At 44.9% G+C, this 13,895-nt stretch overlaps 4 protein-coding genes across 5 annotated transcripts; 3 read left to right on the top strand and 1 right to left on the bottom strand.

Moving 5' to 3' along the window:
- The first annotated feature begins 337 nt into the window (after nucleotides 1–337).
- Nucleotides 338–4,617, top strand: LOC110852122 (whirlin). The gene is made up of 13 exons (XM_022100099.2): nucleotides 338–901; nucleotides 967–1,097; nucleotides 1,170–1,362; nucleotides 1,446–1,624; nucleotides 1,696–1,912; nucleotides 1,982–2,172; nucleotides 2,293–2,394; nucleotides 2,475–2,523; nucleotides 2,597–2,619; nucleotides 2,693–3,175; nucleotides 3,271–3,441; nucleotides 3,508–3,558; nucleotides 3,631–4,617. The coding sequence occupies exons 1-13, from the start codon at nucleotides 427–429 to the stop codon at nucleotides 3,859–3,861; spliced, it is 2,496 nt and encodes an 831-aa protein (XP_021955791.2). The 5' UTR covers nucleotides 338–426; the 3' UTR covers nucleotides 3,862–4,617.
- Nucleotides 4,618–5,129: 512 nt separating this feature from the next.
- LOC110852653 lies at nucleotides 5,130–9,116 on the top strand. 2 transcript variants are annotated; one of them, XM_035853800.1, is made up of 11 exons: nucleotides 5,130–5,541; nucleotides 5,616–5,809; nucleotides 5,878–6,973; nucleotides 7,059–7,137; nucleotides 7,205–7,319; nucleotides 7,385–7,425; nucleotides 7,828–7,841; nucleotides 8,044–8,128; nucleotides 8,197–8,266; nucleotides 8,368–8,855; nucleotides 8,919–9,116. In XM_035853800.1, exons 3-11 carry the CDS (start codon nucleotides 6,804–6,806, stop codon nucleotides 9,030–9,032), a joined length of 1,176 nt encoding a protein of 391 aa, XP_035709693.1. In that variant the 5' UTR covers nucleotides 5,130–5,541; nucleotides 5,616–5,809; nucleotides 5,878–6,803; the 3' UTR covers nucleotides 9,033–9,116. The 2 variants fall into 2 exon arrangements, with proteins under 2 accessions (XP_035709693.1, XP_035709694.1); XM_035853801.1 differs by lacking the exons at nucleotides 5,130–5,541; nucleotides 5,616–5,809 and having other exon boundaries at nucleotides 6,812–6,920.
- On the top strand, nucleotides 5,413–6,169 carry LOC110852296 (calcium release-activated calcium channel protein 1). Its single transcript, XM_022100331.2, has 3 exons — nucleotides 5,413–5,541; nucleotides 5,616–5,809; nucleotides 5,878–6,169. Exons 1-3 carry the CDS (start codon nucleotides 5,413–5,415, stop codon nucleotides 6,167–6,169), a joined length of 615 nt encoding a protein of 204 aa, XP_021956023.1.
- A 38-nt stretch (nucleotides 9,117–9,154) lies between the features above and the next one.
- LOC118436221 lies at nucleotides 9,155–13,689 on the bottom strand. The gene is made up of 10 exons (XM_035853799.1): nucleotides 12,238–13,689; nucleotides 11,870–12,158; nucleotides 11,297–11,805; nucleotides 10,963–11,227; nucleotides 10,789–10,893; nucleotides 10,524–10,713; nucleotides 10,284–10,454; nucleotides 10,050–10,214; nucleotides 9,778–9,984; nucleotides 9,155–9,706 (listed from the first exon to the last, which is right to left on the bottom strand). Exons 1-10 carry the CDS (start codon nucleotides 12,514–12,516, stop codon nucleotides 9,187–9,189), a joined length of 2,700 nt encoding a protein of 899 aa, XP_035709692.1. The 5' UTR covers nucleotides 12,517–13,689; the 3' UTR covers nucleotides 9,155–9,186.
- Nucleotides 13,690–13,895: the final 206 nt, after the last annotated feature.

Below are 13,895 nucleotides of genomic sequence, written 5' to 3'. Positions count from 1 at the left end.
CTCCTGCTGCATGAAAGAAAGCCATCCTTCTGACTGCACAGCAATTGTTGAGTGTCCCAGGACGTACGTAGTGTCGATAAATTCTGACATGTTTCACAAAAAAAATAATTCAGAGGTCATATTCCACAAATGTGAATGACTTTATGACATTCCTTCCACTCGCGGAGTGAAGAATGTTGAGTGAGTCACATTCTTCTCCACTGCCTCTGACTGACAGATAGAAGAAGAAAGTTGGCAAAGAAAGTGGTGGGAGCGATGGTTTGTGTGTACACTTATCGATCCGAAGTCCAGATCCAGTTGTCCAGAAGAGTGGAGCAGTTTTCCGGGTTATAAAGTAGTGTGTGGTGGTGTGTAGGTTGGGTCGGCAGTCGTGGAGCCCGAGTCCGAAGTAGTGCGAATAAATATACTGCCATCCATGCAAAATGAATGTCCCTTTCCCATACTTTCTCCTTCAAGGCCAACCCATACGTCGCTCTCCAGCTCGGTGTTCCTCACCCACCAAAACATTCCAATTTTGCTCCTCGCCCTCTCCAACTCCATCCCCCCGTCCTGCTGACCTCAAGACGAGAAGAAGATGAGACGTCGTGTCGGTCGTGGTGGAGAGTTATGAGCACGAGTGGCGCAGGTGGACACCACAGAACTTTCGCCAGACCAAGTTCCTCCCAAGGCAGATTCACCTCGCAGCAGCAGCCGCAGCCAGAACAACAACCCTTCCACTTCTCCAGTCTCCCAATCACCTCCAACAGCAATAATAATAACAGACTTCAGCTGCACTCACAACAACAACGCCGCCAGCACCCAGGCCCTGCGCAGGGCGATAACTTTGTTCAAACTGTAGAACTCTGCAAGGATGAAGACACTCCAAGTTTCGGGTTCAATATCAAGGGAGGCACGGAATTTGGTGAGCCCATGTTTAACTTCCTCCTCGTGGTGGACACCTTTAAATATGGTAATTTTTTTATTTAGGAACGGCGGTCCACATTTGGAGAGTGGAGGAAAACTCTTTAGCTGATCGACAAGGGTTGAGACGAGGGCAGCAAATCCTACAGGCTAACGGTATCGACTTTACTCGCATTTCTCACTCCAATGCACTCAAGGTATCGAGGAATAGCGCCAACAAATTGGTTCTAAGAGGGAGCGGATGCTAACTTGTATTTGGTGCGTCACAGGTTTTAAAGGGCCGTCACTACCTCAAGCTGTTGCTGGACACGAGGATGAACGGAGGGTCGTCCTCCAGCGTGGTGAACAAGAGTGCTTCCATGGTGGGTGACGTGAGCGGCTACAACTTCCGACCCTCCTCCTCCCAGCAGACCTCCTCAACCGCGGGAATGCCCGTCGCGTGGACCTGGATTGACGCCAACGGTGGGCACCCATCTCATTTAACACTCTGCTTAAACACGTTCCGACATGACAAGTTTTATGGCACTCGCCAATTTAATTTCCAGGGAAGATCGTCCCACCTCCCACGCCCAGCAGCCTGATCAACAACAAACGGATGATTAGCCTGGAGATCAATCCTGGCCAAAGTCTTGGACTGCTGATCAGAGGTGGTTACGAGTATGGGATGGGGATCTACGTGACGGGGGTGGACCATGGTTCGGTGGCGGAGAGGGGCGGACTCCAGGCAAGACGACACTCACAACTCGAGGCATTCGTTGCATTAATTAATTCCATTGTTGTTTGTTGTGCGTGCAGCGGGGTGATGAGATTTTGGACGTGAATGGATGCAACTTTACCTCCATAACGCACGACAAGGCGGTGCAGATCCTGAAATCGTGTACAAAGATGGCGATAGTTGCCAGATACATTGGCAAAATCCCTGCGGATAACCAGATGAACAGTGCGATGCCCATTTTGGACGTGGAGAATACAGAACTTATTGATTTGGGGGGTGGTTCGTCTGGAGTCACGGGTTAGTAAATATATGTTAATTTGTCCAACAGTCGCCACATGCGCCATATCAATTTATTTTGTGTCACAGGCGGGAAAATGCTGACCACTTCAATGAGTGACAGCATGCACCACCACAACATTCTCATGGACTCGACGAATGTCACCCTCTTTGACGACGAGGACCAAGACCTGCTGGCGGAGGAGGAGAAATTAAACGACCAAAATTTGGAGCTGGACTACACCGGTGCTTCTGATGCCACCAACCGACTCTTACATCAGGTTTGTGACTGCACCCATTATGCTACAGGATACATTTAAGCTGTTCCCTTATTGTCACAAAATTCATCCGTCACTAATTTCACCCTGTACTCGAATTAGTCGAATTACTATTACTTCCAGGACTTGGAAAAGTCAACGTCGGTCATGGGCATGATTGAAGAAAAGGCTCGCACCGTGCTGACCAAGTCGGAACACTCGCGATTCACGTTCTACCGTTTGGAGGTACAATACATAAATATAAAGCTGCATTTTACATTATTGCATAAATATTACAAAGTTAATCACTTTTCCACTTTCCACAGTACCAACAAGGTTTCCTTCCCATTCAGACCTTCGTTCGCATTCTGCTAGGTATGCATTTATCATTGGCTGCTATTTCAATTTTGTAAAAGCTATTAAAAATGTATTTATTTGAATTTTCCAGAATTATTGAACACGGTGGAAAAGGTACAGTTACGTTATGGCTTACCCATTCGCTTACGAGTGCACGAATATTATATAAATTGTTCACTTTTTGCAGTACACTCTGCTTACCGAGGTTCGCGAAATCATCCGCCCCGGCGACCTCATCTCTTTCGACGAACTCATTTACAACAAGGAGATCTCCATCGGTGCTGGTCCCATGGGCAGCAAGAAGATGATGCATCGCGTCGACTTCCCCCAATCTCAGCAGCAGCAGCAGCAGCAACTACAACATCACCAGAACAACGAGCCGATGAACATGCCGCTGACAGGTGACCCCATGCTCCTCCCACTCGTCCCCGTCAACCAGAACGCCATCATCAACAACCCACAAGTCATGAACGGCCGACGCTTATCTCCCGCCAACAACGCCACCCTCGTGTCTGCGCCCTACAACATGAACACGCTTTACAACGAAACCACCTTCACCACAAATACAACCAATACTACCAACACGCCAGAAAACAACAGGCAGCTCCTCCTCACTCACGGCGACACGCAAAACGTGGTGGCCAAGCTGGCTCAGCAGAAAATTGCGCAGGTATGGTAAATTCAGGCAACGAGTGACATGCATAAATTGTCCGGATGAGTCTTAATTTTACATTCCGCATGAATCAATTAAACCGATTTCTGCAGTGCAATCAGCCCGTTTTTGGAGGGATGTCAATGCCACAGCAAAACGTGACACCCACAAATTCCTGTGTTCGCTACAAGGTTCGAGTACAGAAGACGAAACCGATTTTAGGAATCGCAATTGAGGGCGGGGCCAATACGCCGCATAGGCTTCCACGTATTATCGACGTCAACGTGAGCAATCAACACGGCTTGAACCATGCACTTTGTTAATTCTTACCTCCTTAAATTTTTGTGTAGACGGAGGGTTCTGCATACGGAAGTCAGCTGAAACCTGGCCAAGTTCTATTGGTACGACTGCCTTTAAATTATCGGCACATGCAACATCGATGATGTTAATTAATTTCCTCTCTTTTTGCACAGACCGTGGACGGCAAGAAACTGGATGGGCTGACCCACGAAGAAATTGCTCGCTGCATTCTAGACTCGTACGTTGACATGTCGAAACCCTTGATCGAGTTTGTGGTGGTCGAGGCGAAGGCGACCTTTGTTCAGAGTCAGCATCAACTCATCACCGCGATTCCACCGCCGCCTGGCAGCAACCCGAACAGCGTCACGCCAATGGGGATCCTACCCCTCAATCCGGGCGGATAGTGGTCGTAGTGGGAGGACATCATGGTCGTCCTCCTCCTCCCCCTGGAAATATTTCCGCTTCTCCTCCTCCTCCTCCTGCTGGTATTACTACAACAACCACGAATGCTACCTGATCTCTACTCCAATAAGTCACCACCACCACCTCCTCCCTTGTTATTTAATTGACTACTGAATTATGAAAACATTTGCATAGCCCACCAATCCCACAGCACCCATTTATTGCACTTACCTGGTCACGTGGGGTTTATTAATTCAACGATTACCGATCTTCATACGTACATAAAAAATACATACCCATATTTTTTGCCGTTTGGTCATCTAACTAAATTATTAAAATTATTCATGGTCAAGGTACGAAAATTGGACCCGGCAATATTTTTTGTTACTGTGCACGCAAAACGTCGTTCTAGATCCAGTTCCAGAAATGGAAACAGCTTCTCAATCAGTCAATCGAAAGAAAGTGTCAACTACTTATATCTTTATGCAAATATTATACAAGTACATAGACGTACGTGCGTATGTGCGTGTGTACAACAGGAGCCTGTGAAAGCGGGCATTTCATTATTAATTTTAACGAACAATTAACATTACTTAACGCTAAATGATGTATAATTACTACACGCTGCGCTACAATATTGTTATGCTATATCATAAATAAGTGAGTCCGAAGAAAAATCGCACAGGAGCATTATATTCTGTGAACAGGACATTTTAATTGTGCAGGAAATAAATAAAATGATCAGTATTGCAAAAATATGAGGACGACAACATTTTATGCTCGCCAATATTTACCAGTAAATTGGTTTTCGTAATCAGCATCCTGCATTAATTTTTTTCCATGAAGGATGAATACAAATATTTACAACGCGGAGGCAGCATGGCAAATTTCTCACTCCAATTTTCCTGCATTTATGGTTTATGTGACATTTTGTGTTCCGTGTGATTATTGTTGTTATCATTCTTGGAGATGCAGATGAATGTCATTTGGAGTTGTTGGAGTGAAGGATGAATGCAAATCGTGCACGGATTTCATTGACAATTGCCAGATAAATATGTATGCATGCAGACAATGCTTACCGTACAGCAACTTATTCCATTCAACATCTAGATTATCAAGCATACGTATTTAAGTCAATGTTGGTTTGACTATGGATTATCTTCTTCGTTTAATACTTGACAGACTAATTTGAGAATTGTGTGGCATATGTACATAGATGACGATATGTGATACAGTCTTAAATCCAGACGCATTTATTGTGTTTAAGCTCCTTGAATGTGGTCTGGATGGTATGATGTCGTATTTATCTAGTTCTAATGGGATGCACAGATAAACAAATGGATTTTGGATTATTATTCACCTTTTACATGCACCAAGTAACATTTGAGCAATAATATCGCACAGTTCAATGTAGTGCTGGTCTGAAGCAGTTAATTTTGTGGGCAGTGCAATCAAATGTCGAAATGAAGAATCACTCAATTAATCAAGAAATGAAGAACAGGGACGTTAACAATTTTACCGTAGCGAGGTCCAAGTAGCGCAACTGTTGAGTCATGACGAAAGGTGGGGGCAAGGATCACACCCACACTGCGGAATTCCTAGCCTGGAAACGCCTCCAGTTGAGCAAGGCCAAACTGTCGACAATTACCGAGGTTTCAACTCTGATGGCAGGATTTGCGGTGGTAAGTGAGAGACTAAATTAGCATATTCACGATACTAAATATGTATCTATTTATATTATTGGTATAATTTGCAGGTGGCGACGGTTGAGCTGCAAATCAATGATGACGCGAACCCATACCTCCTGACGGCCTTCACCATCACGACGTCCCTTCTCGTCTGCAGCACGATGATGGCCCTCATGATCTCCACCTGCGTCCTCCCTTACATTCAGGCCGTAGTCAAGATGGGGGGAGAAGCCAAGGAGTCTCCGCACGAGGAGATGGCCTGGTATTCATTATATGCACAAAATAAGTGGCGTGTCAAGTTATTGAGAGTGGAATAATGTATGCACGCAGGTACGTGGACGCGTCGTGGGTGTTGGCGAACACGGTGTCCATTTTCCTCTTCACGCTGGATGTGATTATCCTCTGCTGGATCAAGTTCACCTTTTTCTCCGTGACGGCCTCCATCTGCGCCACGATGATTATGATCCCCGTCCTGCTGGCCATCCTGGGCTTTGGCCTCCTCTTCTACCGGGCACTCATCCAGCACCAGTACCTCCTTCTCACCAGCAAGTGCTCACAACTGGACGAGATGCAGAGGAACATTGAGCACCACCTCTCACTCCACTCCATTCAACATGTCTAACAACCAGAGACCAAAGACTGCTCCCCCGTGGCGTCAAATATAAGTTATGAACCGATGGGAATTTTATGTTACAGAAATGCTATTAGAATAAAGGTGAAGAAGCCGAATTCACAATTTCTTGAACGAGAAATAAAGTAATTTATGTTTTACGCCTTTTAAGATGGCCCTATAGATTTGTCAAGATGTTCGTCTGTAGGCACTGTAACTCTCTTTAAACTAAAGCTATCGACTTGAAATTTTGCATACTTCATCTTCGGGCAAAACGTAAGGATTAGTTTGAAGATAAGCCTGATCCACGATTGCTTGACATTAATGTCAAGCAATCTAGATATCTAGTGCAAGTTATCTAGATACGTAAGTATTATCTAGATAACGCTTGGGTCTTTTAGTAGATTGGGTGTTTTATAGATTGATAAAGTGTCAAATAATGTTGGTCATGAACTTCAGTGCCTTAGCAACTGAGCGATCACGATCAATTCATATCACGATCGCTTTCAAATTTCACCGTAATTAAAATTGTCACGTTCTTAGCAGTTTTGTCATATTTTTTATCCGGAAGAGTTCACTTGAGTTTTTTGGTCAATTTTTGTAGCTCTCAATTTTTGTAGCTCTCTTCTTCTGAGTTCAGCTACGAATGGACCCCACTCACCCATCCAAGTCAAATCATGGATCTCCGGACGGTGTAAATAAGCCAAAGATGCTCAAGTCGTCGAAACAAGGAGGAAGGGGAGGTTCTCGTTCTCAAAATAAGGTCCGTGTCCACCTCCCACCTATCGAAAGTTATGAAAAAGAGCTCGAGTTTCCGTATGTCCACAAATTCCTTTTCCTTCGCTTGTAACTGAAGGTAATTGAGGCCACTCTAATTCTTCTCTGCGTAAAATAAAAACAGAGCGGATGCGCCCGGACGAGTCGTGGTAAGGTTGGAACGCCTCATGGGAACTGATCGAGTCAGGTTGACCGACACGAAGGTAAGAATTTCTGAATTTCGAGACTTAAAAATTGGCAATAATTCCATACCAAGAGTACCGTTCACAGTATATGGCAACGTTGCTTGAGCGATTGGAAGAGCAAGAACGCCAAGCTTGGACAACGAGGCGCATCGGAAGGATTAAAGCTGAGAGAAACCGTTATCGAAAACTCGCAATTGATGGTAAATTTACACACCTCTAATAATTACACGACCTAATTAGACAACTGATGTGCAATAAATTGCAGGTTTGATGGAACCTGGTCGGGATATGCAGGACCTTTACAAAGTTAGTCCGCGCATTATGTGGACACATTGGATAACCGATGCTTATCCATGGTCTGATCAAGATGCTTTACATGCGGGCAACTGCGCTTGATAGTTATTTTTATCTCATTTTCAAAGTTATTGTTATCGGCCAGGCTTTTTCATCTCATCCTCAGTAAGCCATAACTTTGACTTGAGGAGAGGGCCGTGTCATGTAAAAAGACGACGTGCGGTTGCCTCTGTAAAAGAGATAAGCAACAAATGTAACCTCGTGAGGCAACCGCACGTCACTTTGTTTATATGATCCGGCTCTCCCCAAAGGTCAAAGTCAAGTTAGGTGGTGAGACAGGCTGATGTCGGTCATACTTTAAAAGTATCTGGTTAGCTTCGTGTCCACATGGTGCAGACTAACTCTCGGTAAAAGCATCCAGTGTTTAGGTTAGTCTGTTCTGTAAACATACAGAAGGGGACATTCGTAAACTTCACAACGCAAGAGTCAGGGCCCAATGACCTACTGGCTAGGTGACATGTTAAAAAAGGGTGGGTAGATGCAAAAAAATTGCGTTATGAAGTTTACAAACGTACCCTAAAGTATACAACGCTTCTGGCAGGCGTCATTGATAAATTGTTTTTCCTTCAGGGTCAATCGAGTGCTCAACCGTTTAGCAAAAATGGACCACAACATCACGTTGACACCAACGGATACTCTGCCTCCAATCGTAGAGGTCAACTTCTTAAGCATTTGATGTTTGTTTCATCAGTTCTAGTGCTCAGTTCCGGTTTATGTACGCAGGTCGATCCGTTTATGACTGATAACAGTGGCGGTGCCTTCAAGTATTATCCTGGTCACTCTGTCTATGAAGGTATGATTGGTCCCCTCATTCCTAACAACTAGTTACCTAATCACAGACGAGAGATCAACGGTTTATCCTTCGTCGAATTAACACGAAAGGTTTTGGTCCAGGTGTATCCGAAGTAGGAGATTTAGAATCTTCCCAATCTCAAATGAAAATGGGGCGTAGCAGCACTCAGCAACTGGGAATAAAGAAAAGCATTATAGAGTCGTCCTCAAATGTGAGCATTATTTCATCCAAAGCAAAGGGAGTCACGCCGAAAGCTTCATCGGTCCGAATTCAATCGCCACTCAAAGAATCTGAATCCAGGCCCAGAGAAAGACTGTCTCGTCGTGGTACGAAACATACGCGAGTCAAGTCCACCTCGACTCAAGGACGACCCTCCACCTCCAAAGATTTAGGTGACACAGAAAACCAGGATGGAACCCCTGCCAGGGTTCGGTCGTACAGTATCAAGCTGTCCGAACAGATCAGTATGATGGATTTCCCAGAATTGCCAGAAATGGAGAAGCGATACGGCATTCCTTCCGACACAGATTTGTTGGAGTGGGGTCCGTTTAGAGATCAACTGGTGGACACGGTCTTCCACGAGGATGGAGTACGTACCGAAACTACTAATTATTTTTAATTACATGAATTAATCGCTCGGAAATTATTGCAGCAACGCGTCTGGGACTTGTACCAAATGGCGGAGGACGTGCTTGGCGTCTATTCAAGAGAAATTGAAACATCGGACGATTTCAGTCTCAAGTTAAACAGACTCATGCGTGGATAAAGAAGATCATGATAAAAAAACTCTGCATACTACAGATTTTAGCATTTTACTGTTCAATTGCTAAAAAGGTGGTGGTGGTGGTGCCAAAATTTATTTCTTTATCATCTTTCTCTCAGAAGTAATAACAAGTTATTGACATGTCACGCTCAAATTTCTAGCAATATTTTTGTCCTGTTGTTGCTGCTGAATTTATTTTCCCCGTATCACAACTTGTTCTGTTGGGCATCTCTGCGTTTTTGGACATGTGGGTGAAAACGAAAGGGGATTGGCGAGACTTGAAAGATATTGGAATTTTAGAATATTTTCCTCTGTTGGTGAAACCAAAAACGTCATAAAATCCAGGCCCAGATTCCTCCTCTTCCAATTTCTGAGACCATCGAGAGGACAGGAGCCCTCCTTTGACTCGGTGTAGGTCTCTAGGACTCTGAAGAAGACTTGTACAGGGGTCCATAATATTTGTATTCGGTTCATCCCCAACATGCCAGTCGCACTTTTCCAACAGGGTTTTGTTCTTGGGTTCTCGCCACTTGTGCTGGAACACGGCTCGAGGAGGGCAGTGGACGTGGCTCCGACCGACGTCGTAGTTCGCAGGACCTGGAGTTTCTTCAGTAGAGGTTGGATATCTTTGCTTCATTGTGATTCCAATCTTGCACTTGCAGTCCTTGATTTTGTATCTGAATATTAAAGTAAGTATTCTGTAAACAACAACGACTTGGGACTTTGAGACGAGTGTTTATTATTATACTTGTTGGGGCCGGGAGTGTTTCCCTTCCCGTAATTGAGATCGTGGGTTCCACAAATCAAAGGGTTTGGTCCTTTGGGTTTGGTCATCTTTACAGCTTGGTCGCCAGGCTTGGTTCCATAGTGAAGGGGGGATGGTTCCTCCTCTCTGCCAGGCATCGGGAATGGTTTGAAGGTCATCGTGACCGGCTTTGGGTCGTTATGCGGAATTCTGTTAAGTAGAATATACTTAGTAAATAATTGCTTGGTGGATATGTATTTAGGAGTAAGCCATACTGGTAGATTGGTCCAGGACTGTCTGCATGCAAGTTGGGAAACTTCCGAATGCCCAGAGAAATTCCTGGCCCTTGCCCGATGAGTGGGGGCAGGTTGAGGTAGCCTGGAGTCTCACCCTGCGAACCAATGGGAGGAATTCGCGACTTTATCAAGATCCCCACCCTCCTGAAACGAGAGGAATAATTCATTCCATGCATGTTACCACACAAAGGCTGAAATGGATGAAATGCGTACTTGTCCTCTGCGGCATAAGGGTCACCTGCACCCGGTCCTGGTTTAACCATCTCTTTGGGTACTCGTCGACTAAGAATCAAAGCTTTGGGTGGATTTCGCTTTCCAAACTGGTTAAACCCGTATATGTTTACATATTTGGACCCTCCGCACCCAACCTTTTTCTCTGGGCGTCTGTGGCAACATTAAACGATGATCACGATGTACATTTACTGCTAAAAAGGAAAAGAGGCAATAGTGGACCTGGAGAGAACGAGAGCACGTGGTTTATCTTTCCCTGCGGCCGTGTATTTGAGGGTGTCATACTGACCAGGCCCTGGCCCCACAGTTTCGGACTTTTCAAAACGATCTGCAAAATGGAGGTTGAGCATTTCCCCGGTGCACTTGTTACAGTTGGGGAAATATGCGGCCGGGCCGGGTCCTGGCGTTTCATCTGCAGACAAAATTCTCGTTCAACTCGATTAAGAGACATATGTTCTTCCTGGGTAAATGTATTTTGGTTATTTACAAATGCTCTTGGTCCATCGTTTCACCAGAAATACTCCGACGGGGCCGGCCTTGACCGAATTAATGTCGGGAAAATATGCAGCGGGTCCTGGACCGATGAAGGTGCCTGAAACAGTGAGTTTCGACTACTTATCATCCAGTGAGTGATCATCAGTCTTTGAAGGAGACTGCTCACCTGTCCTGGCGAGAGGCTGTTCTCCGGGTGGCGTGATGTAGTCCCCCATCGGCCCACGACGAGCAAAAGCTGACCGAATCCTGTCCTCGATCCGCCTCCTCTGCTTCATGACACACGTATTATAATCGTCCCTAACTTGAGTGGAGGGCGTAGCGCATTCCGCAGCATTGACACTTCCAATTTCAGACTCTGTGTCGGTGATCTCGAGCGTGGTTTCAGATGCGGAACGTCGTCGTGACTGCTTATCCTTCTTGGCATGCTTCCCCTGCACAATTTATGAAGGAGTGCACAGATACTATTTAATGGAGAGACACGGCTATGCAGTTATTATTACTCTGGAAGTCTCCGCTGCCTTCTCCAGACGGAGAGGATCCTCGTTGAAGTAGTCAAAGTCCGGGACGAAGGCCGAATCGGGAAGAAGTCCATAACTCATGGCATCCAAGAGGAACGAGTCATCCATGAGATGGTCCATCACTTCATCACTCTGGTCGCCACATTCACTCCGTAACGACATCTCCGTGACCTGGCGTGCCTTTTCCAACTCGGTGTGAAGCATAGACGCAGCCAGCATTCCCGTTTCCTTCTTCTGCTTATCGTTCGTCGCAGACTTTCTAAGACTAGCCATACTGCTGGTCTTCGAACCCTTCTTTTCACCACCAGGACGACCAATGGGGTGACCCTCGCCTCCTGTCTGCAGCACTGGTCCACCCTCACGGACAGAACTAGCGTTGGACGACGCATCAAAGTCCTCATCATCAGAGTCCCTCAGCAGAGCGAGAGCCACATCGTCGTCCTTGTCACTCCTTCCACCTTCGAGCGGAACGTTCTCTTGTCGCTCAGGTACTAAAAAATTATACAAATTCTAATTTGAAAATGTTTTTGGCCAGTTTGATTTTGAAAGACTAACCTTTGGTGGAGGAGAACATTGAGACATGGGCATTTTTCCAGAGGTCGGAAAGTGCGGGGGCCAACTGATGGTCCGGATCGGCCTTCCTCTCCCCAGAGTCCACGACGTGAAGAGAAACCACGGAGCGGCCCGTTTTGTCCAGCATGTCGAAGCTCGAAGCGTTCACCTTGAGTCGTGGGGTGGACACCTTCCTCGTGTCCACGTTTTGGAGGGGTAACTTGTCGCTGGGGTCGACTACTTTGAATTTGTGCCAAAAGTCGTAAAACGCGACGGGTTCATCCATGCTCAACTTATGAGGTGGAAAAGAATTATATTGTGTATTTTCACATATATTATTATGCATAAGCAAGTGTCGTATTAAATCCCACCGTGTTTTCCTTGAAGGCCATTCTGATCATGAGGCGACACATGTCCCCAAGGGAGGAGCACATATTGGGTCTGTGGTCTGTGGTCTTCCCTGACTGACGTTGACGCTTCTCCCATTGCTTCTTGGGACGGACTGGGGGAGTGGGACCCTTTTTGGTGGAGGGGAGCCCTTTTTTAGGAGTGGAGGACGGTGATGCCTGAGTCGTAGCTGGAGGAGGCGGAGGAGGATTGGGAGCAACGGCAGACTCTCCCACGACATCGTCATCATTAGATTCCACCATTTTGATGAGTGTTACAAAAAGTTATACACGAAAATTAAAATTAGGTGACGAAGTTGTATTTTATCGTTATTAGGACTGAAGAGACGCAAGGTTGCTTGACAACTTTAGTAATAATTACAAGGTTGCGACAATTGCTTCGACGCCTAAAAAACTTCAATTTTCGAAAACCCTGGTACCTTTTGGAACCAGTGTGCGTCGCACCAGTGGAATCCATTAAAGAAGGCTCACTGGTAATAATCAAGGAAGATAACTTGCCACCTTTACATTGGAAACTTGGACAAGTTATAGAAGTTAAACCAGGAGCAGATCAGAAGGTCAGAAAGGTACTGGTGAGAGCAGCTACTGGAGAGTACGAGCGACCCATCGTAAAGCTGTGCCTACTACCCGTCGAAACAGAAAACGCTGATCTAAAGACTGAAAATTAATTTTAGTTAGTATTAAGTAATATTATTTTAGAACTAGTTAGTCCAAGGGGGCCGGAATGTTCAGATTCCTAATATGTAGGAACATGAATGCAATTGGAGTTGTAATGTGTAGTTTGCATTTTGTGTTCAGTTTGCATTTAAGATGCAGATTGAACGCAATTTACATTGGTTTTGCAGTAGAAGCAAACCGAAGCATGCAAATCAATGTTTTGCAACACAGAACACTGGCAGTGATGCCACATCTTGCAAACTCATCTTATGCAGATTGAGTTGTCCAGCTTTGTAGTTTGCTAAACAGGTAGAAACGAAGCATTTAATGTATGCATGTATTTGTTCCAATGTTGAACAAACCAATGTATTTATGTATATAATGTGCAAATTGACTTATTTTAGTTGGGAAATGAAATGTATTAGTTAGCATACACGGGTGCTTTTCCGTCCGCTCTGCAGTATAAAGCTAGCCACGGACCAAAGCCCGCGTAACGCCCATTTAATCTTTTCGCAACAGAGGGTTGTTCTGCACAAGAGTGAATCGCAAATCTCAGATTGCCCCAAATGGGAAATTGAGATTGCAAATTACTTGTATCAAATTACCCATCAAAGTAGTTGTATCAAGTTACCTATCAGAAATAGTTGTATCACATTACCCCAAATCAACTAATAGAAATAGTATCATACACAGTTTGTATGTACTAATTAATTGAAACATAAATAAACCAGTTAATATTAATATAAAATTAACCAATTGAAGTTAACTACGAAATCATTTACACAACCATAGAGCTTTATGCTAAGAAACTGGTGCACACTAATTCAAGTTGCGCTACACTTAACATACACACACTCATAAATTAACCAACGTGAATTTACAACTCACACACCTCATAAGAATTTACTTACGATTAAAAACATGGTCTCGCGAACGGTGCAATTATAAATAAGACTAATAATTGT

Source organism: Folsomia candida, unplaced genomic scaffold (assembly GCF_002217175.1).
Source record: "Folsomia candida strain VU population unplaced genomic scaffold, ASM221717v1 Fcan01_Sc007, whole genome shotgun sequence".
In the NCBI taxonomy this organism is placed as follows: domain Eukaryota; kingdom Metazoa; phylum Arthropoda; class Collembola; order Entomobryomorpha; family Isotomidae; genus Folsomia; species Folsomia candida.
This window is presented reverse-complemented; position numbering and strand designations above follow the sequence as displayed.